General features: G+C 39.2%; 1 protein-coding gene across 1 annotated transcript; it reads left to right on the top strand.

The window, feature by feature from the left end:
- Positions 1 to 1,451: 1,451 nt before the first annotated feature.
- LG06H11orf97 (linkage group 06 C11orf97 homolog) lies at positions 1,452 to 23,645 on the top strand. Its single transcript, XM_019737498.2, has 4 exons — positions 1,452 to 2,138; positions 8,357 to 8,461; positions 20,214 to 20,339; positions 23,525 to 23,645. Exons 1-4 carry the CDS (start codon positions 1,922 to 1,924, stop codon positions 23,527 to 23,529), a joined length of 453 nt encoding a protein of 150 aa, XP_019593057.2. The 5' UTR covers positions 1,452 to 1,921; the 3' UTR covers positions 23,530 to 23,645.
- Positions 23,646 to 24,745: the final 1,100 nt, after the last annotated feature.

Genomic DNA, 24,745 nt, shown 5'->3' with positions numbered 1-24,745 from the left:
TCCAGAATATATAGAGATATTTGTTCACCCACATCAGTTACAGCATTATTCAGAATAGCCAAGAGGTGGAAGCAACTCAAATGTCCATCGACAGATGAATGAATAAAGAAAATATAGTATATACATAAATTGGATTATTATTAAGTGTTAAAACAGAAGAAAATCCTGTCACATGCTACAAAAGAGATGACTTTTGAGGTCATTATGCTAAATGAAGTAAGCCAGTCACAATAAGATAAATACTGTATGATTTTACTCATATGAGATCTAAACTATTCAAACTCAAAGACACAAAAAATAGAATGGGTTGTTGCCAGGGGCTGAGGGGAGGGGGAAATACGAAGTTGTTTTCCAATGAGTATAAAGTCTCTGTTTTGCAAGATGAAAAAGTTCTAGAGATCTGTTACACAACAATATAAGTATACGTAACACTTAAAAATAATCAAGATGGACTCCTACTTACATCACACTATAACGTTAATACAAAAATTAACTCCAAATGGTCAAAGATCTAAATGTAATGGTTAAAACCATGGAACTCTTAGAAGAAAGCATAGGGGGGACATCTTCATGTTATCGAATTCAGCAGTGATTTCTTGGATATGACACCAAAAGCATAGGTATCAAATGAAAAAATAGATAAATCGGATTACATTAAAATTAAAACATCTTAAAATCAAAGACACTGTCAACAAAGTAAAAAGGCAACCCATAGAATGGGAGAAAATATTTTCAAACCATGGTAAGAGATTAATATCCAAAACATACGTATAAAGAACTCCTACAACTCAACAACAAAGAACACAATTCAAAAATGGGCAAAATTCTTGAATAGACATTTCTCCAAGGAACATATACAAATAGCCTATAACCACATAAAAAGATGCTCAACATCACTAGTCATTAAGGAATGCAAATGGAAACAACACAGAGCTATCACTTCACACTAATTAGGATAGCTAGGGAGGAAGGAAGGAAGAAAGGGAGGAAGGAAGGAAGGGAGGAAAGAAAAAGAGAAAAGAACAAATGTTGGCAAGGATGTAGAGAAATTGAAAGCCTTGTGAGTTGCTGGTGGGAATGTAAATTGGTACAGCCACTTGAAAAGTTTTGAAGGTTCTTCAAAAAGTTAAAAATATAGAATTACCGTTCAGCAATTTCATTTCTAGGTATACGAGGTCTGACAATTAAGTTCGCGAAGTCATCCTAGAAAAAGTGCTACACACCTCCTTGCTGAGTATCACTACGGTCACCTTCGAAGTACTCCCCTTGGGAAGCTATGCACTGACGCCAGTGCCTAGTCCACCGTTCAAAGCAAATTTTGGAACTCTTTCTCTGGAATGGCCATCAGAGCTGTCGTCATATTACCCTTGATATCCTCCTGAGTGCTTGGAAACTACAATAATTGTTTAATAATTAATAATAATAATAATAATAACAACAATAATAAAAACCTACAATCCCAAAGTTGGGAATCCTCAGCATTCATTTATTTGATCACGTTGTGTGAAAGGCAGGGAGCAGGAAACAACAAGCATGACACTGAGTGACTGAAACCCGCGATCTTACCTGGAACTCACCTATTCAGTACCTGCTCCCGCCCCTACCTGTTTCAGGTGGTGATCTATTCTTTGGGCTTTGGTGCCGGACTTTTCTGAATTGGGATTCCGGCTCTGCCACTTCCTAACTGAATAGCTTGAGACGATTTCCTTAGTTTTTCTGAATCTCAGTTTCCATACCGGGGAACAGTAAAACCTCTCTTGCGAAAGTTGCGTGAGGAACGAAAGAAAGATTAAAGGCAAGTCCTTTGCTTTGGTCAGTAACTAATCGCAGCTCCCCAACTTCCGCGCCTTCTTGGGCGCGAAGGAGGCCGGAGGAGAAGCCGGTTGAGAGCGTCTGAGGGCAAGGAGGATCCGCAGTCACCATGGCAACCGGAGACGCCTGGCGTTTCCCGGACGCCTGCAGTGGAACCGCGAGGAACAACCGCGAAGACCCCGGCGTTATGAGTGGGGAGGAGGCGATGGTGGTGACGACGGTGACGGCGCCGGAGAAGGGCCGCGACGGGGAGCAGCTGGCCGGGCGGGGGTGCTGGGCACGCGGGGAGCACGGCGTCGATGGCCTACAGGAGTCCCGCAAACAGTGTGAGTTCCCCTCCAGCCGCGGATCCTGCGCGTAGGGATGCGCGGTGTGGAGAACCGGGTGAAAGGCAACGGGGGGAGAACCTGGTGAGAGGGAAACCGGGGGAAACCAGAGTGAAACTGGCTGAAGCCGTGAAGGTTTCGGAGGCAGAGGGCAGAGCTGCTGTTTTGGCAGCAGGGAAGGTACTGCGGCAGTAACACCCTGTCCATCTCCCCAAGCTCTCCTTTGCAAAAGGCTATCTGAGCCGGGGTAGCCTCTGACTTAATTACAAGTGGCATTGGCCTGAAAGGTATTGAAAAAAAAATTGTACATATGTCTATATAAAAATGTATAAAAATATAAATGATAAAAATGTTACATACAATGTAAATTTAAAACTTACATATAATAAAATATGAAATGTATAATATATGTACATTTTATACACATGGAAACATGTGGATCATTTTTGCCAATTCCTTCATTTTACAGACCAGGAAACTGAAGTCTAGACTGGAAAAAAAAAAGTGACTTGCCCGCTGTCACTCAGTCAGTGCTGGAGAAATACTGAAAACACTTAAACTCCCATCTCTTGGACTCTCAGTCCATAAATTATTACCTGATCCATTTAGAATCTCACAACTATGGGCCACATTTTAACACTGCTGTTTCTTCCCCGCCCTGCCAAACACACAAACAATATTCAAATAAGTAATGGCAGTTCTGGTCGCAGCGCTCTTCCATATTGTAGGTGCTAAGGAATGATGATCATGAAAATAATAGGCAAACGAGGAGCAGGAGCGGTTTCCAGTCTTTCAGCAGCATCTCCTTGATTGCCTCTCTAGAGAGCGGTCTGTGTTCTGGAAGCTGCCTCAGCCGTCCCCAGAGGGGAGAGTTGGACAGAAGCAGCTAAGCTCTGGTGCCTCAGGGGACCACACACCCTTCTCCCGTGAGACCTTATCAAGGAGCCACGCAGAACTGCTACCTTCCAGTGGAAGGGCCTCTTTCCTCAGCATCAGCCCTAAGATGACTGCTTATGATACCTCATTCCTTTTATTATTATCAAGAGCATGGAGAGGCCTTACTTAGAGCAACTAAATTCATTATATTTAAGTATTCAGTATAAGTCGCTAATTCCTTACTCCAACTTAAAGTTCTATCTGGGACTTTTACCATTAAGATGCTAGAATTTAAAGGTTCTTTATTAATGTGGCTGTAGGAGTAAAAGGTGGAATTAATCATTCACTCCTCAACAAGTACTGAGTCCTGAGTGCTTGCAGAGAAACGAGTCATGAATTAAGGCATGGTACCAAACATCCTGGAGTTCACAAAGTCCGGGTCAGGGCATACAAAGAATTCCTGCCTCAGCCTCCCTGAAAACCTCTGTCTAGGGCCTCAGCCTAAGTAGAGACAGGCTGTTCACACCCAAAGTACCCATTCAATTTTAAAATGTTTTTTGGAAAATTCTTCAGTCTCTCTACAGCTTCTACTCCCTCATCACAGAGCTGTTCTCAAATACATACAGATAAAGTGTGGTTCTTTCCCACCAAAATTATATAATTTCAACCTTGAACTATATAAAGGTGGCATTTAGAGCACCCACCAAATCTTTCATAGATTTCAGCATCACCTTTAAAATAATTCATAGCACTCTCACCAAGCTGGCTGACCTCTTCCAATGTTCTTCTGTTTATTACATCACTGAATCCAGAATTCTAGGTATAATCAGATCAGAATAGTGTGGTGGGACTATAACCTCCTTTGATCTGAACATCACACTTCTATTAAATGGATCACAAATTACATTAGATGTTTTGGCAGACGCTTTATATTATTAACACATATAACAAATGCAGTCTATGACATCCATAGTTTCTCTTTTCCCCCTTTCTTCAATGGAAAATATTTAAACCAGGTTTTTTCTATCATATACTTGTGCATTTGTTTGATCCTAAATACAAGTCGTTATATTATTCCCATCAATACTATCCTAAGGATTATAGCACTTCATTCTGGGTGTAGAAGTAGCCCTTCTCTGTAGAAGTAGTCCTGAGTTTGCCATTCCCCACGTTTGTATCATGCTTACATTTGAGGAGTTTGCTGGCAGTTCCTATATCCAAATTAGAAAATTAGATGATGATCCCAACAGTTCCAAGTAGAGTCTCTAGAAGCCCCTGACATGTCAATCAGCATCTCTGGCATGGGCATCCTGCCTCCTACAAATACACTTTTTCAAATACCTTGCTGAAATGCAGGTACATTCTGGCTACCTCTCTCTAGCTAATAATTTTGGGTGTGGCAGAGTCAGGTAGGCAAGGCTTTTAATTTTTGAGTTTTGTGACTTTTGGGAGTTACTTTTAAACCTATGAAAATGAGAATAATTATACTTACCCATAGGGTGATCGTGAGAGAGATAATATATGTAAGATGTCTAGGGCGTGGTAGCATTCAATAAATTGTAGCAATTATCAGCTTTTAACAAAAGAAAGCAGTTTAATCTGGAATAATATTGTTTTTAGCAGTCCTTAACATTTAATGATCACAGCTCCTCCTTGTCTGTACTCACAATCAATCTGTTGACCAATCCATTCAAAACGTTGGTGAAGAGCAACATTAAGCTGCTATGTTAGTTTATAAAATGTTCTCTCTCTCTCTCTCTCTCTCTCTCTCTCTCTCTCTCTCTCTCTCTTGCTTTCTCCCTCCCTCCCTTCTTTTCTTCCATTTCTTTTTTGGAGCAGGGAATATTTGCCTATAGCAGCTCTTTTCTACTCTTCCATTGTTCACAGTTCCTCAAAACCTTTAGTGATTTACTCTGTAAATTCTCATAGCAATAAGGCTGAAATCTGTCAGACTTGAACTTAAAGCAAGTGATCGCTTCCTCTCTACTGACCTGTTACAGATTTCCTTCCTTCTTAGACCCATTTCTGCCTGAAGATCACGATTTAGTGAAAAAAGTTTAAACCAAAGTTAAGCTGGAGTAATGCTGATCCCCTCTCTCATTTATATGACTCCTAACTTTTGGGAAATAAGAACGAGACCCAGAAAGTATCTAATTCTCCCTTGTCCCTAAGGGTATGCTTGGGTCTTCGTGACCAGGAATGACCCAGGGCCATGGCCAGAAGCAGCAGGTCTCTTGCCACATTTGGGCCAGTCTGTACACAAGCCAAATTTATTTATTTGTGTTCTTTATTGGTTAGTCTGCCATATCTTGGTGAGTTTAAAGTCAAATCTTCAGTAGCTGAAATATTTGGTTCTTTAGGTTTTCCATGGTTCTTTGAACTGAGCTTTTGAGTACTGAGACTAGAACTACTGGTTCTCTGACGTTCACAAGGCTGAATGGGTAGACATGCGCATAGTCTTTGAGCTCTAACTTGACAATGCTTAGTTCTGTTTGAGCATGCATTTGCTGAGCATCTACGATTATGCCAAACTCTGTTCTAGGACACTGATGAACTGAATTGACAATATCCCTGCCCTTAGAGCATTTATGGTCTGGTAAGGAGGATGCATATTAAATGAATGGTTACATAAGTGATTGTATATAAAGTAAACAAAACCATGTACAGATTGCAATCAATGAAATGAAATAAGAGAAAAGAAGAGAGTATGATGAAAAGTAACCAGAGGCATTTCAAGATTGTGGAGTCAGGGAAAGTTTTCCTAAAGAATTGAAATTTAAGGCTACACCTGAAATTTGATTAGAAGTTACCCAGGCAAAAAAAAAAAAAAAAGAGAGAATGTACGAAAGCTTTGATAGGGGAATGGGCAGAAGAGCCATGTTGGAGCTCAGAGAGCAAAAGAGAAAGGCTGCCAGGAGAGACTGGAGAGATAGGTTGGGTCAGATAGCACAGAGCAGAAGAAACATAGCTAAGTAAACGGATGGAAAAAGAGATTTCAGAAAATGGAAACAACAACAGAAAAACTGGAGTAGCTATACTTATACCAGAAAAATAGACTTTAAAACAAAGGCTATAACAAGAGACTGAGAAGGACCCAGTAACCCCACTTCTGGGGATTTATCCAAGGAAACCCAAAACGATGCTTCAAAAGGGACACGTGCATCCCTATGTTCATTGCAGCATTGTTTACAAAGGCCAAGATGTGGAGGCAGCCTGGGTGTCCATCAATGGATGAATGGATAAAGAAGAGGTGGTACATATATACAATGGAGTATTGCTCAGCCATAAAAAGAATGAAGTCTTGCCATCTGCAACAACATGGATGGACCGAAAGGTATTGTGCTGAGTGGAGTAAGTCAGAGAAAGACAAATGTCATATGATTTCACTTTGATGTGGAATCTAAAGAACAAAATAAATGAATAAACAAAACAGAAACAAAATAACATTTTAATGGTTGCCAGATGGGAGAGGAGTAGGGGGTGGATAAAAACGGGGAAGGGATTAAGAAGTGCAAATTGGTAGTTACAAAATAGTCATGGGGTGTAAAGTATAGCCTAGGGAATATAGTCAATAATATTGTAATAACGTATGGTGTTAGATGCTTATTAGACTCATTATAGTAATCACTTCATGAGTTATGTAAATGTCTAATCACTATGTTGTACACCTGAAACTAATATGATATTGTATGTCAACTGTAATTGAAAAATAAATAAAAAAATAAATAGGAAAAAGAAAAGAGTCCCCCAGAGAGCTCCCTTGGTCCTACTATTATGTGAGGACACAGCTGTTTATGAACAAGGTAGTGGGCAGAAGAATTAGTATTCATGTGTTGATTGCAATGTATTTCCATTTTCATGTATCATTGAAGTGCGTAATTTTAAGGTGAACTGACTATATAGAATTTGGATTTCCAAACTGAAAATAAACTTTATCTAAAATGTAATATTTTTTTGACTATTGCCTTTTATTGACTGGTGGAATCATTGAGAAAAATATGATGGTGAAGATCAGTTCTATTAGACATTGTAAAACCTGGATTTAGAGAGGAGGGTAGAAGATAGGGAGGGAGAGAAGAGGAGAGGCAGCCATAGCTCAGGGGTAGAAACTCCTCATCTGACTCCAGTCTAACAAAAGAAATAATTACTTTGTTTGGGTTCAGGAATTGAGTGCAGTTGGGCCCCTGATGGAGGAGGTACAAATTGGGAAAGGTAAGCTCATGATTTGGGGCTGTAACTCCCAAGAGGCAGGGACTCCTCATGTTTTACGATGCCTGTTATATAAAGAATAGGCCATTATTATTATTTTTTTAAAGTTAAGTTTTTGGTTTTTTTAAAACTTTTATTTACTTTAAGTGTGTTTTTCCAGGACCCATCAGCTCCAAGTCAAGTAGTTGTTTCAATCTAATTGTGGAGGGTACAGCTCACATCTGCTCATGTGGGGATCGAACCGGCAACCTTGTTGTTAAGAGCACCGTGCTAACTGAGCTAACCAGCCGCCCAGGATAGGCCATTATTTTAATTGATTCCTTTTTCTAACAATTAAACTTACTCATTGAGTTGCATTTTTGTGTGTATAAAGAAGAATACATTTGCTGGCTTTATAATGATGACCACTTGAAGTTGAGATTTGTGTTCAAGAAACTCATTATACGGGCATTTTTTTTTTTTCCTGAGGGATACATCTATTCCATAAAATGGTTATGCACTGATTATCTAAGAATAAACAATGGTGACTTTACCTTTTCTTGTTAAAAAAAAAAAGAAAGACAGAAACATAGCTAAGCTACTTAGAACAAATAATACAGTCCTCCACTATAGCAGGGATGTCCTGTAAGGCCAGGTTTAGAGGTCAGGACAAAGTCATATCCCCATAAGTGGTTCACTACCATTCAGGTTCAATCTCTAAAACTGATGGCTAAATAATGCGCAGGCTGTTCTGTTACATATCTGTCTTGCAGACTCCATGCACACATCTGAATTATTCATTGCTGTGCCCTCGCCCCTAGCCAAATGCCTGGCACAGAGAGGGTCTTTAGTAAGAATTTATTGAATAAATGAAAGCTAATGAAGAAAACTCCATATGTTTCGTCATACTACCTAAAAGAGGTATCTTAAACTTACTCGCAAAGTACAGGAATTATATAGAAGTGCGAAGTCCCAAAAGAACCAGAAGCTACAATGAAAGAGATCTTCCCAAAAATAAGAGTCCGCAGGGTAAATCATCTACATTTGTATACATGGATATGTCTTTTTAAAAAATGATTATTCATTTAGGTGCAATGGCTAGAAGGTTGGGAAAATTTTACGGTAAGTAACCAATTTTATTAATGTCTTTATAGGGAAGAAATTTTTATATTGTGAACCACATAAGAGGATTAAGGAAGTACTGGAAGAAGAACTTTATATTAAGAGAGATGAATGCCACATTAAAAACTCACCTGCAGGTAATCTCAGTGACAAATGAACTAACTGTATTTGTGAAATGGATATGAAATTGCTGTTTGAGAGCAGAGTGATGATTTATTACAAAACCATGACTATCAAAAGAAAAATGGGTCTTTGATTCTTGAGCTAATTTTATAATTATTTTGCCTATGCCCAATTAAACTGTTACATTTAGGAAAAATGAGCTAGGTATCAGTATCAACATTGCTAACCCACATTTTTGGTGGAGTTATTTTTACTTAGTGACAAGCAGAATTTTTTCTCAAGTGCCTGAAAAGCACAATAACATCTTCGATGTTTATCAGTATAGGTATGACCAATAACTACATGGTTCCCAAAGTTTAGACGTTCTCAGAATTATCTGGGATGCTGTTAAAAGCAGATTGCTGGGCCCCGTCCCTAGAGTAACTGGCTCAGGAGGTCTGGGGTGGGGATGAAGAATTTGCATTTCTACCAAGTGATGTTGATGCTGCTGGTCCAGGGACACCATTTTGCAAATCACTGACCCAGAAGAATCTGTCATTTAAATAGGTCAACTCATCCAAGGATTTTATTGCACATACACATGGTGTCTGAATTATACAGTCTGGGTATTGATAGCTCTCACTGATGGTTCACTGAAAGAAGATATGCTCTAGAAATTCCAGAATCCTCGCTGGTGTTAATTTTGATGCCTGAGCCCATCACTTTCACAGTGATCACTGGGTGCATACTTCATGTTCTTTAAATCATCAGGTTTTTACTGCAACCTTCATGGGTACCAGTATTGCTAGAAGAAATAAAAGAATTGTAAGACATGACTCCTATACTCAGAGAACTTGACATTTTCTGAGGAGGATTGTTGAACGCCTGGCAGGTAAGGCCCAAATTCTCTAACGATTCCTAAGAGCGGAGGCTGCAGTCCCAGAAGTGCATCATTTCAGACTCCATGACATATTTTCTCTCTTTATGTTTCAAAATCAGCCAAAGAAACTCCTTTCAGGCCATCCGTATCACCCACTCTTACAAAAGGAGAGGCCAGCAAAGTGGCCAATTTTGTTCCTATGGTAACTTGAAGGAAAGTTTAAACTCTAGTTTGAATGCCATGAATGAATTCAGAATAACCTAATAATTATTTCTCTGAAACCCAGCTTACATGTACCATTTCCCTGGTGGTTAAAATTTTTTTTTAAACATATACTACTTTTTTAAGTATTTACTATTATATTTTGGGTTTACTTTCATTTATACACTTATAAATTTATAAGTTATATACTTATTTAGTTGGATATTGTATTATTCTATATAGTTGGATGTTGTATTATTCTTATTGGATACATTTGATTATAAGACATTCTAAGTGATTAGGAAATATCATTCGGTTTATAAAAATTCATTTTTCTAAGCAATCTTTTCGAATACCTTCGTACAAAATGGATAATGCTTTGGTTGCGTTTTTTGTAACATCCACTAGAGGTCGCACAGAGGTGCTATTTTCAAAGCTGAGAATCGATTCTGTATGGTTAAATTTTACAGAGGTTCTATTTATGGAAACAGAAACTGCTGTTTTTCTTCTTCTTTTTTTAAATGGCTGGAAGCCACATGTCCTTGTTCACAACAAGAAACTAGCACCTAGAGAGGGTGCCATACTCTTCCCACTTAGTCTGAGTGTTGGCAGTTCTGGGCCAGTCACTGGACCTTCTAATGCAGGGTTTCAGAGACACACTCCTTTAAATACGTGATGAAAGCTATGGCTTCTCTTCCTGAAAAACACAGCTTGTCACATACACCCAGAATTCTGCACAAAACCTTTAGGGACTTGTATGGCTCCCATAGATGTTAAGAGTTAGTACACTTGACCCATTGTCACCACTTCTTTACTTATCATTTGCTCCTTTTCCCATTCCAACTAGGTGTTTGCTTCCGTGAGTCCAGGGAAGCTGTTCTTTCCGTTTGCAGATGACTTTCCTCTTGAAGGTCAAATACGATTCACAAACTCATCAAACTCAACTTCTCTGTAGCATCTGACAGTTGTTTCAGATGCTGCTCTTCTTTTTAAAAACACTCTCTCAACTTAGTCTCCAGGTCACTATGCTCTACTCTCCAGGTTTGGCTCGTGCCACTCTTTCTCATCGTTGCTGACTGTCCTTCCTCCCAGGCTCTAAACTTTGGAGAAGTCAGTCACAGGCCCCTTTCTCTATCTATATTCACTCCCTAGGTGATCACTCCGATTGTGCTAATGACTCCAAAACTGATATCTCTAGCTTCTGCTTTTCCTCCGAAGTCCCAAAAGCCTACTTAACTCTCCACTCGGATGTCTAATAAGCCTCTTTTATGTCCAGAACAGAACTCCTATTCCATACCCCAGCTTTTAAAATCCCACTCTTCAACAGGTCTGCCCCATCTCAAAACTGGGTACCACCATTCACTTGGTTGACAAAATCAAACACCTAGAAATGAAATCCTCAAAAGCCATATCCAGTCCATCAGGGAATCCTGATGAATCTACATTTGAAATATATCCTAAATCTCCCCAAGTGCAACCTTGCCCGAGCCTCCATCACCTCTTGCAGATTCAGCAGTAACATCTTCTAACAGCTTCTACTGTTCTCCCTTACAGTCAATTCTCTATACAGGAAACAGAAAGCTCTCTCACAGGCATAAATCATTGCACATCACCTCCAGTATCAACACTCTCCAATGGCTTCCTTCTTAATCTTAGTTTACATTTTAATCTCCTCGTGTGGTGAGCTCACTTCTCTGAACTCATCTGTGCTTTGTCACTCCACTTTAGCCACACAGGCTTTCTTGATATTCTGGAACATGCCAAACCCACTCCCACCTCAGAACCTTTACACTTCACCTGGGCCATCAAATGTCTTCCCCCCTCTTGATTCAAATTTCAATTCAAATTTCACCTTCTCAGAGGTAAACTCACTTCGAGGTTAAAATAGAAACTACTACCCTCACAAGTTACTCTCTAATCCTTTACATTACTTTCTGCTTTCTGCTGTTTTCTATTATTCCCTGAAATTATATATTTGTCTGTATACTTTGTTTTTTACTATCTCTCCCCCTAGAACGTAAGTTACCTGATGACAAGGGCTTTATTTTGCTTACCACAAATCCTCACAAAAACCATGTGATACAGGTATAATGATCTCCATTTTACGGATGAGCAAACTGAGATTTTTGAGAGGTTTTTACTATCCAAGGTCATTTAAGTAAGTGGCAAAACTGGATTCCAAATTCAGGTCTGACCGCAAAGGCCATTGACTTTCTACTCACTATAGTGTCTCTGGTGACACGCTATGGCTAACTCCAGTGGATACTGCTGCACCTTGACTGGCTAGAGATTGCTGTACACTTGATGTAGTTGATAGCTCTCTGCTTAAACCTTGTTCCTTCCTCAAGTTCCTTGATACTAAAATAAAATGTCCTCATTCTTTTCTTACTTCTCCGGATATTCCTTCTCATCCTTCTTTAAGAACATTTAAAATTAACCCCCACCTCCAAATATTGATGTTCCCCGGAGTGTTACCCACAGTCTTCTAATCTTGCTCCATTAGCTCTTTCTAGATCATCTCAGCCATCCCCATAGTTTTCACCACGACACCACTGCAATGCCCCTGAAACCTGCGCCTCCATGTGAAATTTCTCTTCCTAGATGTCCCGTAAGTACTTAGGATCAACATGTCCAAAGTGAAACTTATGCATCTCCCCCATTTGCTCCTCCCCACATGTTACCCATCGCAATGAATGACGTGGCTTGATGTCCAAATCTACAACCAGGGGGCCATCCTCCACACCCACTCCAGATCCCCACATTGCACCTCTCATTAGGCTCTCAGCGGTATCTTAGTTTGGCTTAGGATCCCAAGCTGTTGACTCCTAGGACAGATTCATCTTGCAAGCATGTAGACATGTTGATTTGTATTTCTGCACTGTATTTTTTATTATAAATATGAGATCTGACAATTAAGTTTGCAAACTTCTTGCAACAATGTGCTAACTTTTTTTTTATATCAGAGGGATTATTCATTATGAATTTGTACCAACTGGACAAACAGTTAACCAAGTTCACTATTGGGAAGTGCTGAAGGGCAGCATGAAAGAGTTAGTCGACCTGAACTTTTCGCCAACAATTCATGGCTCTTGCATCACGACAACGCACCAGCTCACACCGCACTGTCTGTGAGGGAGGTTTTAGCCAGTAAACAAATAACTGTATTGGAACACCCTCCCTACTCACCTGATCTGGCCCCCAATGACTTCTTTCCTTACCTGAAGATAAAGGAACTATTGAAAGGAAGACATTTTGATGACATTCAGGACATCAAGGGCAGTATGACCATAGCTCTGATGGCCATTCCAGAAAGAGTTCCAAAATTGCTTTGAAAGGTGGACTAGGCACTGGCGTCTGTGCATAACTTCCCAAGGGGAGTAATTTGAAGGTGACCATAGTGATATTCAGCAGTGAGGCATGTAGCACTTTTTCTAGGATGAGTTCGCAAACATAATTGTCTGACCTTATACACGAACCATTTGTCAACATTTCAAAAATCAGGACCTTTTACATATAAACCTAGATTTCTAGATTATTTTGGGTGAAGAGAAAGGAGGGACGATAAGGGAAGATGTGACAACAGAGTTGACATTCACACCTGGCAGCAGTGACTGGAGTTGGGTTACGCTGTCCCTGCTGGCCTGCCTAGTCTACTGTTAACCATTGCTCACCAGGTTCCCCAATCAAGCTGGGCATAGCACAAGCTATTTATGATCACACATTCACTGTAGACTTTCTCGCCTCATGGTAGAAGCATAAAAAAATACTTTGGCGTCCATGCCTCCAAGAAAAGTGGAAGAAAAAAAAAAAGACTAAGAGAGTCAATTATTCCTTACCCCTGGCTTTACTTACTTATATTATATTATGTACTTGAATTTGTGACTTTATATAAATGATATATACTATTTCCTTTTTTTCAATTTCCAGTATCATTTACTTTTCCTAGAATCTGGATACAATTACCTGTAGCAAGACAGTGCTCAATACTATTTAAGCCTCATTTCAAGTTCTTTGAGCTACCTCAGTATTTGTAAATGTGAGAATTCACATTCCAAAAACTGGAAAACTAAAATTTGACACACCAACAAATTTACTCAATATTTATGATACAAAATTGTATACGTAGCATGTGGACTTTAATATTACAGAATTGGGCCTTTGTGCAGTAACTGACACATCAACAAAGTTACTCTTTGCTTATCTGTCCCAACCTTTGAAGTGTTGCACCAACAGACCCCTCCCATAGATTTTTACTATATAAATAGATGATTTCTTCCTTTAAGAAAAGATGAAAGAAACCAAAGTTCCCACCCAGAAAAATAATGTTAATTAAAATTATCAAATTCTAAAGTTTCAGCCTATGTAGCACCAAACATATTCTTTAAGTCTCTTATCTAAGTAGTGTATAGGAAGTTACAGTGTTGACCAAAAGAACACACAGGTTTCTCATTAAACTTTGTTTTAATGGGTCTCAAAATTCTGTGACAGATTTTTGGTCAAGTTGTTTCCATTAAAAAAATACTGACTTTAAAAACTAATAACTTAAACACTGCCACACACACCAAAAATACAAGTGGCCCACAAAACATTCTCCTTTCCTTCTGAAGGTGTTACAATGCATTGTAATCATTAACCAGTCTTTTACTATTAAACTTAAATGGCCAATTGAGACAAATAGTTCTGAGACCTTTCTTCCACCACTGATTAAGACTGGGGTGGCAGTTATTGGAGATAATATTCATTTAGCCTTCGGAGCTTTCTGGGCAGACATGGTGACCTTGCCAGCTCCAGCTGCCTTCTTGTACACTGCTTTAATGACACCCACTGTCATGCGGGGCGGCCTGCGGGGTCTCTGGTCCCGCTCCCCCCATAAGAACGCAGGATATGGTGAGGCCAAAAAGGAACACCCACGGAGCCATAGGTAGGGGAGTCATACCACTATATTCTCTCTGGCGGCACTATACTCTCAATGGAGGCTGGATCCACACTGTCCGCAAACCGCCATCCACACTTGCCAGCCCAGCCGCCATCTTCTTGCTAGCCCCCTTCTTCCTCCCTCTCTCTGCTAGCGTAGCCATAGCAGTTATATTAGTGGCCAATGGCTCACTGGTTACAGCTGACGGCCAACTAGCCACAGCTGATGGCCATCCCATCACAGTTGATGGCCATTTACTACCTGAGCCAGCACCTGTCTATGTGAGGCCGAGAGCCTGGAAACTACTTTCTGGGGCTCTGCCCCCACACCCACAGTAATTGTCTGTCTCATGTTACGAACAGGGAAATGGCCCAGAGAAGGGTAGTCAGAGAAGCTCTCAAAACACATGGGCTTGCCAGGAACCACAACAATGATGGCAGCATCACCAGATTTCAAAAACTTCGGGCCATCTTCCAGCTTTTTCCCAGAACAATGATCAATCTTCTTCCTCAGCTTAGCAAATTTGCAAGCAATCTGAGCTGTGTGACAATCAAGCACAGGTGCATATCTGGCACTGATTTGGCCTGGATGGCTCAGGATAATCACCTGTGCCATGAAGCCAGCTGCTTTCATTGGTGGGTCATTTTTGCTGTCACCAGCCACATTGCCACACGAACATCTTTGACAGACATATTCTTGACTTTGAAACCCACGTTGTCCCCAGGAAGAGCTTCACTCAAAGCTTCATGGTGCATTTCAACAGAGCGTACTTTAGTTGTAACATCAACTGGAGCCAAGGTGACCACCATGCCGAGTTTGAGAACACCAGTCTCCACTCGGCCCACAAGGATGGGACCAACACCACCAATTTTGTAGACATCCTAGAAGGGCAGACTCAAGGGCTTGTCAATTGGATGAGTTGGTGGCAGGATGCAATCCAGAGCTTCAAGCAGTGTGGTTCCACTGGCATTGCCAATTTTGTGGGTGACTTTCCGTCCCTTGAACCAAGGCATGTTAGCCCTTGGCTCCAGCATATTGTCACCATTCCAACTAGATATTGGCACAAATGTTACTGTGTTAGGGTTGTAGCTAGTTTTCTTCATGTAGGTACTGACTTCCTTAACAATAATATGATTGGTGCAAGCGAGATTTGAAAACGTGTCCACGCTGGACTTCTCCTCAACCATTGCTAAAACACCAAAACATGACCATACGGCAAAATACATGTGAGTGAACTTACTGAAGAGCTTATACCATCTATTGAAAGGGGGATTCATCTTGAAGTTAAGCAACTTAATTATAGTACGTTTTACTGTGACTAAGCTAATGACGACAATTATGGAAGTGTCCAGAAACAGTGGACTTAAATGATTTCTGTGCTGTTTTCCTTTTCCTTTGGTTGAATGAAATTGGTAAAAAGATCAAAAGATCCAGAAGTTAGGTTTTATGGATGTGTAACAGAGTGAACATTACATTTCTTTTCGAGCATTGTTGTTTGTGTAGCAACAGGGAACTCAGGAAAAAGAGCTGTTCAGTCTTCTGGGGCCCTCAGCTGAATGAGCTATCACATCTGTTCTTGTGGTCATGTTATGATCACAGTTAATAAGAGCTATGAAGACACTGAAATGGCCAAGATGTCTAGGTAGTTGTTACTGTGTACCCCATACGTGGATGTAGGGAATGGCATCAATGACACAGAAAAATTGGGCTGCCAGGCCTCTAAGACCTCTCTTCTCTGTGCTTTTGATTTCTTCCAGGCTCTTGATGGAGAGACATGTGGGCTCAGTAAGAAGCATTGGATGCTGGGGTGAGGGGTCGGGTGGGCTAAGGGTCTCTCTCTCTCTCTTTCTATATATATATGTGTGTGTGTGTGTGTGTGTGTGTGTGTGTGTGTGTGTGTGTGTGTGTGTGTATACTTAATATGTATACATATTATATATATACTTAATATATATTATATATATATATATATATATACATTTTAAGAAGGGAAAACTGTATTAAAATTGTAATACTCCATATATACTGATAACAAAAGATGAATACAAGTTATGTTTGACTTCTGCAATTACAAGAGGTGCTCAAAGTGGTTACCATCAGCGTCCAGACACTTCTGGTTACAGTGAACTACTGCTTGAGCAATGTTGACCAGAGTAACCACTTGTATACATTTATTTGGCACCCCCAGTGTATGTATGTGTATATTTATATATATGTATATATATTAATGATGGTGATGATGGTAATGATAATTATTATTATAATGGCTATCATTCACAGTGTGTCTTCTGACATGAGAGTTTTTTACAAAGTATCTCTATTAATTCCTGCAACCATGCTGTGCTCTTATTATTCCCATTTTGCAGATCTGGAAGCTGAGTCTCAGGGAGGTACAGTGAGTGACTTGCCCATTGTCAACAATGAAATATCCCATATTTGAATGCAGGCTTGTCAGAAGTTGATGTCCTTGCTCTTAGCCATTGGGTTATAGTGTCTTTCTTTAAAACATGAGATTATGTTTTTTGAGATGAAAAAGGTTTGGAATTGCATTGGTAGCAAATAGTACTCTCTTCGGTAAAAAAAGAAAAAAGTTGACACAATTTTCTCTGGTTTCAGGTTCAGTTTAGGTTCAAACTTGCGGTAGAATAGAGGTTTCCCAGGCATTACACATGCCTGTCAGATAAGGAGAGGGTCCGGGATCTACATGAAAGAGTCTCATCATCCTGAAGAGAAGAAATGCAATTTTCTTATCAGATCTTCTGTCAGATGAAAATGGAATTTGGGGCAACTTATGGAACTTTCTGGACAAGTAAGAATTTAGTGAACATCATCATTCACATATTCTTAGTGAGTTCCTAAAGATTTTCCCCTTCTTACAACTTTTTAACAAGAAGAGGTTAGCTTGTGAGACATACATTATGGAATGATAGCATTCATTTTTACCAGTTATCTTCAAATTATTTCCATATTCCTAAGAACTTCTGTAGAGAACTTTGCAGAAATAAATTAATGATTTAATTTAATGTTTTTTAAATTACAAGGGCTTTCGTATTTTTCTGGCTAAAATCTGCAGAGGTTAAGTAGTCATGAAAAACTTGATTAATGAAACTTACCAATGACCTTCAATAGTGCCCTGCCAAATCCCTTAATTTGTGTCTCTATGTGCCTTAATGTACAAACTTAATTTTGATTCTGGTTTATTTATTATGTGTAGTACCAACTCAGCAAATGTAAAATGTTGCTCAGCAAGTATACATATGTTTGTTATTCATTAATTTATTCAACAAAAATGTTTTGTGTACCTACAACATACAAGGAATTTACTAGACACCAAAGGCACGTCAAGATAATTACAGAGCTTAGAAGTCACCAAACATAACATTACTTAAATTTTTCCTCCTTTGGTCAAATCTCTGACCATGTTTGCACAAAGGAGGCATAGACTATATGGCTGTAAACTGGCTTTTCAAGCTTTAATGTTCATTATTCACAGTCCAGAGACAGCTGAAGGGAACAAAAATATTTTTAAAGGGTGAGCTTGCCTTCCCCCAAAAACCAGGCCAGGTCCCAGTAGCTAAACTTTCCAGCATAAAAGCATGGGTTAGTAACTTTAAAATTCAGGATACAAACACACCTAAAAAGGTCTCTGAGTAGAAGGGGTTGGGGGCTTGAAAAGGGAAGAAAGAAGAAGAATCTCTAGAAGATTCTGATCTTCGGGAAAGGATTGAATTCTTTTCTCTTAGCTTTTGTCTTGTGCCTGCTGCCCTTTACCTTTTCAGGTTAAGCGTGTCAACACTGAAGTTTCTCTGGCCCTGCTCCCCACTTTGTCTTCTTTTCTCCCCCTTGGAATGTGCATGGCCAGAGATGAGGGAGTTGGGTTTCTCTTTAAAGAAGCATTTTCTTCAGAGGGTATTCATGCTTCTTTCCAGATCTCTTTTTCTCCAGTTGAATATATCACCCTTCATTAACTTCTTCACCTAAACATCATATCAGATCAAAGTAGTGCTATTTTTTCCAGCAGCCTCTATCCCTGAGTATAGTAAATACCTATGCGTCACTATATTTTTGCTTTGAGTTTTTTTCTCATGAATTTCTGAATATCTGCATTTACATTTCAGGTATTTTCCCTATTAAGTTGTAAACTTCCAGCTATGCCTGTGATTACATCTGAAGGAGCACAGCTACATTAGACTAGTACAATTCTTCTATCTAATTTGATGGGGTTTTACTATATAGTTCTGACTTCTGATTTTAAATTGCTTTCCATTTACCAGAGCTTCCCACAATATAGAACAAATCTAAATCCATTTCCTTGGTCTCTTATAGGGTGTCACGTACGGGCAGTATTTAATAAGCGTGTGGACTCCTAAATCTGAGAGTCTGTTACCCCGAGGCTTGGGAAGCAGCCCTTTTCTATCTCTAGATGGGATAGAAGAAGAGGAAACTAGTCTGAATGGTGGGGGAAGATTTAGGTTAGATATAAGGAACAGCTTAAACATTGTAAGTCTTGACAGAAGGAGATTGTAGAGTATTCCTTGAAGGTCTTTGAAGAAGAGGGAGAAACTAATCTTGATAGATAGCTGATTCAGCTCCTCCATTCAGGAGGGGAAAGGAGAGGCAAGCAATGACATCCAGCTCAGTGAGTCAGCTCAGTGACGGTGCCGCTAGAAAATGGAATCTGAGTCTATGATTGGAGAGGAAAACCATTGACACTGTAAAAATAATAGCTACTACTTACTGAGTGCAAAGCACTTTTTATCCATTTCATCCAAATCCTATACTAATCCTTCAAGGCAGCTATTGTTATACCCATTTCAAAGGTGAGGAAACTGAGGCATAGTGGGTTAAATAACTTGCCCCAAATCATACAAATGTTAGCTGGTGGAGCAGAGACTAAAAACCAGATCGCCTCTGACCTTAAAGGCTGTGCCCCTAATCATTACATGGTACAGAATCCTTTAGGGAGGGATCAAATGTCAGTGTGGATGCCAGAGGGCGACCTGGATCTGTGGACAATAATTTGGCATTGAATTTTGCAGCTTTAGAAATGGGAAAAACAACTTACAGCACTAACCTGAATTCACTACCTTACTTGACTTGGGTCACAGTTTTCTACAAAGTAGATTTTCACCAAATGCTTGTTGACTGACTCTGAAAACTTAATAATTCACTATAGGATACGGAGGAAAGCCCAGTAGAAATCATTACTAAACCAATACTTAGTGAATGGTATGTTAAGACTATAATTTGCCTTGGTCTAATGCATAGACATCACATTTCAACTATTTTGCTATGGTATTTTCCAGTGAGTTTATTGTTTCTTGCAAGGGGAGATTAAACAACATCTCTAGTTCACGGCTTTTAAAGAGTGTTGGATTTATTGGGTAAATTAATGTGGTAACTTTGGGTTATATTATCTTTCAAAATATTTGTGCTCTAGGAATTAAATCAAGATCAGACAAGATAGACTGAGTGAAGTCTGTATGTTAACTGTTATTTATTGTTACTCTTTTTTGTGTTTTGTTATTTATATTTGTATATTGGCTCTTCATCTGCTTATTTACATAATTAAGCACCGTAGAGGTTTAATTGCACAAGGAGTAACTGAATGAATGGACTAGAATAAAAGATTAAGCAAATAATAAATACCTAGGGTGGTTTGATTATTCAAACCAAATAAGCCTCCATCCAAATGACTGAAAAAAAATAATCACCAAGTAAATAAAAAATACTTTGTGCTAAAACTAGAATAAGCTAATAATTATCATCTTACTTTTGAAAATATTAACAGTGGCCCTGGAAGGGATTTGGAGCATTAAAAGGAACCTCCCGGTGGGAGGCTTGAAACCAGGAATGCCGAGCAGAAACTCTTTATTGCCACAAGCCAAGTACTATTCGAGGCATGGAGGGCTGAGAAGTAAGAACCCAATACCCTTTACTTCCCCCAAAGCCCCTGAGGAGGCTGGACAGTTTACACACCGTGGTGTATGCTTTATTCAAAGTTCTCAGTCAAAATTCAATCTTGTTTTGATTTGCTTCTCCTAGGCTACTTGTAGTTTAGCCACATTGCCTCATTGTGTAACAGTAACAGTTTAGCTAACCAATTTATCCTAGGGACACGATAGAAATTCATACGCTGAATTATACTCCGGACTCTTTCCTTTGCTTTTTATCTACGTAAGAATTTCTAGCACAAGTTGGCTTCAGTGTGGAGGAATCTTGCACCATCCTTTCTTCTAGATGGGGTATCTTTGTTTATCGGTGGCACTAGGGAAGGGGAGATGAGGGAAGTAAGGAAGAATAAGGCAAGCGCTTTGCTTGGCTCCCTTAATTTCACCCTATTCTATATAAGAGGACACCAGGTTGGGCCCAGTGTACTATTCCTCACAGACATAAAGTTGAGAAGAAAACATTCCTCATTCCTCATTGTCGCAGCCAGGGTCCGCCAGGAACATTTATGGCAGGATGTAGAGAAATCAGGTCTTGACATGGAAGCACAGGCAGTGTCCAGATAGTCTAGGGACATAACATGCGGTGTACAGATCCTAAAAATAGCTCTACGATTGGGAGGTTACCCCAGAGTGAGAAGAGAGAGGTGGGAAAGTGCCAAGTGTGGGGTTACCTAAGGTATGACTTACTATAGCACATGCTATGTAGCACTTAAGATGCTAGACTCTTCGTATATAATAATCTATTTAATCTTTACAACAATCACATGAAACAGGTGCAATTCATTTTATAGTTGAGGGAACGGAGGCACAGAAAGGTTGAATAATTTTCCCAGAGTCAGTCGGCTAGTAAGTGGAAGCGCTGAGATTTGAACCCAGGCAGCCAGTTTCCAGGGGCTTTTAACCACTAGGCACTACTGCCTCTATGAGACAAACAGGGTCCAGGAGCTGGGTGTCTGTTGAATCTCGAGTGGAGTGAGAGCTCAGCAAAGGTGTCACAAAGGAAGAGGGTCCCTAGGGAGACAGCCTGGAGAATATGAATTCAGTAGGGTGAAAACATAGCCACTAAGAGACTGAGACACAAAGTAAATAAACAAACAAACAAAAACACTTGTTACTAAAGGGGATTCATGTAGCAGAAAGGAACCAGTATGGAGACCTGGGTTTAACAATAATAAAGTAGTAGTAGCCACCATTTACCATGTGCCAGGCATGGCAGTAAGTGTCTTATATAGTTATGCAATCCACACGATCACCTGGGATGAGATTTTAATCTCCATTTTCCAGGTGAGAAAACTGAGGCATAGAGACATCATATTACCCAAGATCCTATGTCTGGGAGGTAGTAAGGTCAGACTACAAATTTGTGTCCATCTGACTTCTGAGACTATGCTCGTAATCTCTAGGCCATCATGGCAGAGAATCCAGTCACTGGACAACAAGGGCGGAACCAGTTGTGGGTGGTGGTTAAACAGGCTCATGTTCCAGGGCTGGGGGAATGCAGGGTTAGGAACCTGGGAGGCAACTACACTCAAAATCCACAAAGATTTCAGTGTCCTGAAGTAATGGTTGATTTAACCCAAGTCTGGGCCACTTGCCCATTGGGGGCTGTTTATTTCAACTTTCCAACCAATTTGTCAGGTCCCAATTATAGTGGGTAAATCCATCAGTCCAAGAAAACTCATGAAGCAATTTATTTTAAAGGTGAATAATTTTCTAAATGCCACATTGTAAGACTGGTTTGAAGAACAAATTACCTTCATTTGAAGATATGGAAGTCTAATAGATTACCCAATTCATCAACTGGGGACATACGATAAAAATATCTATTTCATTTCGACCATAATTGTATTACTTCCATCCATACAATTTAGGAGACACTTGCTCATGGCTTCTGCTCATTGTTACTCATCCACACTATCTTCCTAGCAGCCCCCAGTCCTCTACCTCCCAGCCATGTCAAGCCCTTATAGTGATCGTTATAATATGTAACTTTTATTATTATACATTTTAGCTTCATTTCTGTAAGTTGCCTGCTGCATTTTGCTATATAAACTGCTACTCTCTGCTATACAAATCACAACTGATGAATCTTTATGACTCAGACTGATACCTAAGAATTAGACATTTCTCATTGTCAACGAGAAAAGGTAGATGCAAGGCACAGAAATACCATAGATGAACAAAATCCACAAACAATTTTCAAAAATTGACCAGTAGTAATTCATACGCTATCAGAAGCTCCATGAACACAAGAACCACGTCTCTTTCACTCACCACTGTGTGTCTAGAACCTCGCACAGGGCCTGGCAGAGTTACATTTTGTCACGAGAATGATCAGTGCATGATGAACCCAGAAGTATATGTTGAATGCATACTACACATTCAGAATATTCTTGCTGCTAACGCACATATGTCTCCCTTTACACAAAAACATATGGTTTTCCTTGAGACGGCTAAATTAAACAGAATACACACAATACAGCGAGAAGCAAGGGAACCTGTTGACTGTGTGAACCAAGAAAAGTTTCAGTCAACCCTTCTTGTCATCTTTTTTCTTATTCACTTGTACTTCTCTCCTCTTTCCCATGAACAACACCATCATTATAGCTGTGAGTTTCCCAACACTCAGTACATGTCATTTAAAATTTAAATTTAGGACCATGATCACCTAATTGTCGTTCTAAAACACATTTCTGGTAGAGACTGTGAACAGAAGTTTCACTTCTATCACACCAACAACTTTTATTCATTTATATTTATCAATTTCCTTCTTACTCTGTGGCATATAACAACAACAACCCTAAATTGTCTAGCCCAAGTGCCTACAAGTTACATGGGTATCTTATTAAAATTCAGATTCTTATATAGTAGGTCTGGGGTGGGGTCTGAGATTCTGCATTTCTAATGAGCTCCCAGGGGATTCGAATGCTGCTTGTCCAGACACTACACTCTGAGTAATGACAGTCTACAAGACGGAAAAGTGGTTTCTCAGTTACTTAGGTCACGTGGGTGTGGCTTTTATATTCTGCTCTCCCAAATGAAGTACTGTTGGGAACGTTAAATCAAATTTAGATTAAATTGGGGTTGGGATTAAAGAGCATTTCCCCAGAGTAAAAACTTACTTACTTGTTCACATATTTCTTCACACTAGGATAAGAAGAATACATTTTTTTCTGTTGAGAAGAAACCGCCTTCTCCTGATGTCTAAAAAACAGAGAAGAAACCCAAGCTTGTTTCATAGTTTAAGATGTGTTTGAAAAATGTATATGAATCTATAGTTTCTAATATTGGTGCAACTTCCTATCTATAAATTAATCCAAAGTAATGACAGACTATTGGTGACATTTGCTAAGAACCTGAAAACAATGAAGGAAAATATTAAACTTGTTTTTAGTTGTCACATTTGGAATACATTGGGCTTCTAATTCAGATTATTTTATTAAATATTTAAAACATGATCAAACAAAGGCATGTTTATTGAGTCTTTACTTCAAAGTAAACTTTATAAACCTTAACCTTTTACTAGGGTATCATGTTCATCTATTAGAAACAAAATAAAACAGATAAATCCAGGTATAGGTACAGGTTAGTAAATGAATGACATAGATGAAAAGTCTCTGACTCACAGGCAACCATTTTCATGCTAGCCTTGATAGAGCTCATCATTTTTCTAGAATTTGTCCACTAAATAGTAAGCAGCCAGGAAATTTATGGCGAGGTCTTAAAAAAAAAAAAAAAGAAGAAAAAAGGAATTTTGCTAATACTAGTAGGTTAAAAAAAGGTTAAAAGAAGGAGGAAAAAAACCCAACCTCCGCCCCACACCAGTTGTCAAAAGCAATATATGTGCAGTAGAAAAATTGGAAAATAAAGAAAAAAACTCATCTGTCATCTGTAATTCAATTCCCAGAAACAACCACTGATAGCATGTTGATATCGTTTTATTATTTTTTCCTATGCATATGTTTTACTTTACATGTTTGAAATCACGTTGTATAATATCTGTATTCGTTATCTGTTAACATAACATTAAATAATTTTTCATTCATTAAAATATAACTTGTAATAATTACATCAAAACTCTATATATGTTTGTACTAAATTTTTGAATTTATTACTCTACTTTTTATTGACATTTGGGTTTTTTGGATTTTTTATTTTATATATAACTGTTGTGATTTACTTACCCTCCTCCCCTTAAAAAAATTATTTTCCTTAGTATTCTGGTTACACGCCTTTCATTCTCCTTCCTCTCTACGCTAAGATCACCTTAAAAATTCCTCCAGTTTTTGGTTCTCAAGTTCGTTTCCCAGTTTTAATATAATAAATCAAGTCAGGTAAACAAAGATTTGCTGACTGGGTATTTCCCTTCCCT

Source organism: Rhinolophus sinicus, linkage group LG06, assembly GCF_036562045.2.
Source record: "Rhinolophus sinicus isolate RSC01 linkage group LG06, ASM3656204v1, whole genome shotgun sequence".
Taxonomy (NCBI): domain Eukaryota; kingdom Metazoa; phylum Chordata; class Mammalia; order Chiroptera; family Rhinolophidae; genus Rhinolophus; species Rhinolophus sinicus.
This window is presented reverse-complemented; position numbering and strand designations above follow the sequence as displayed.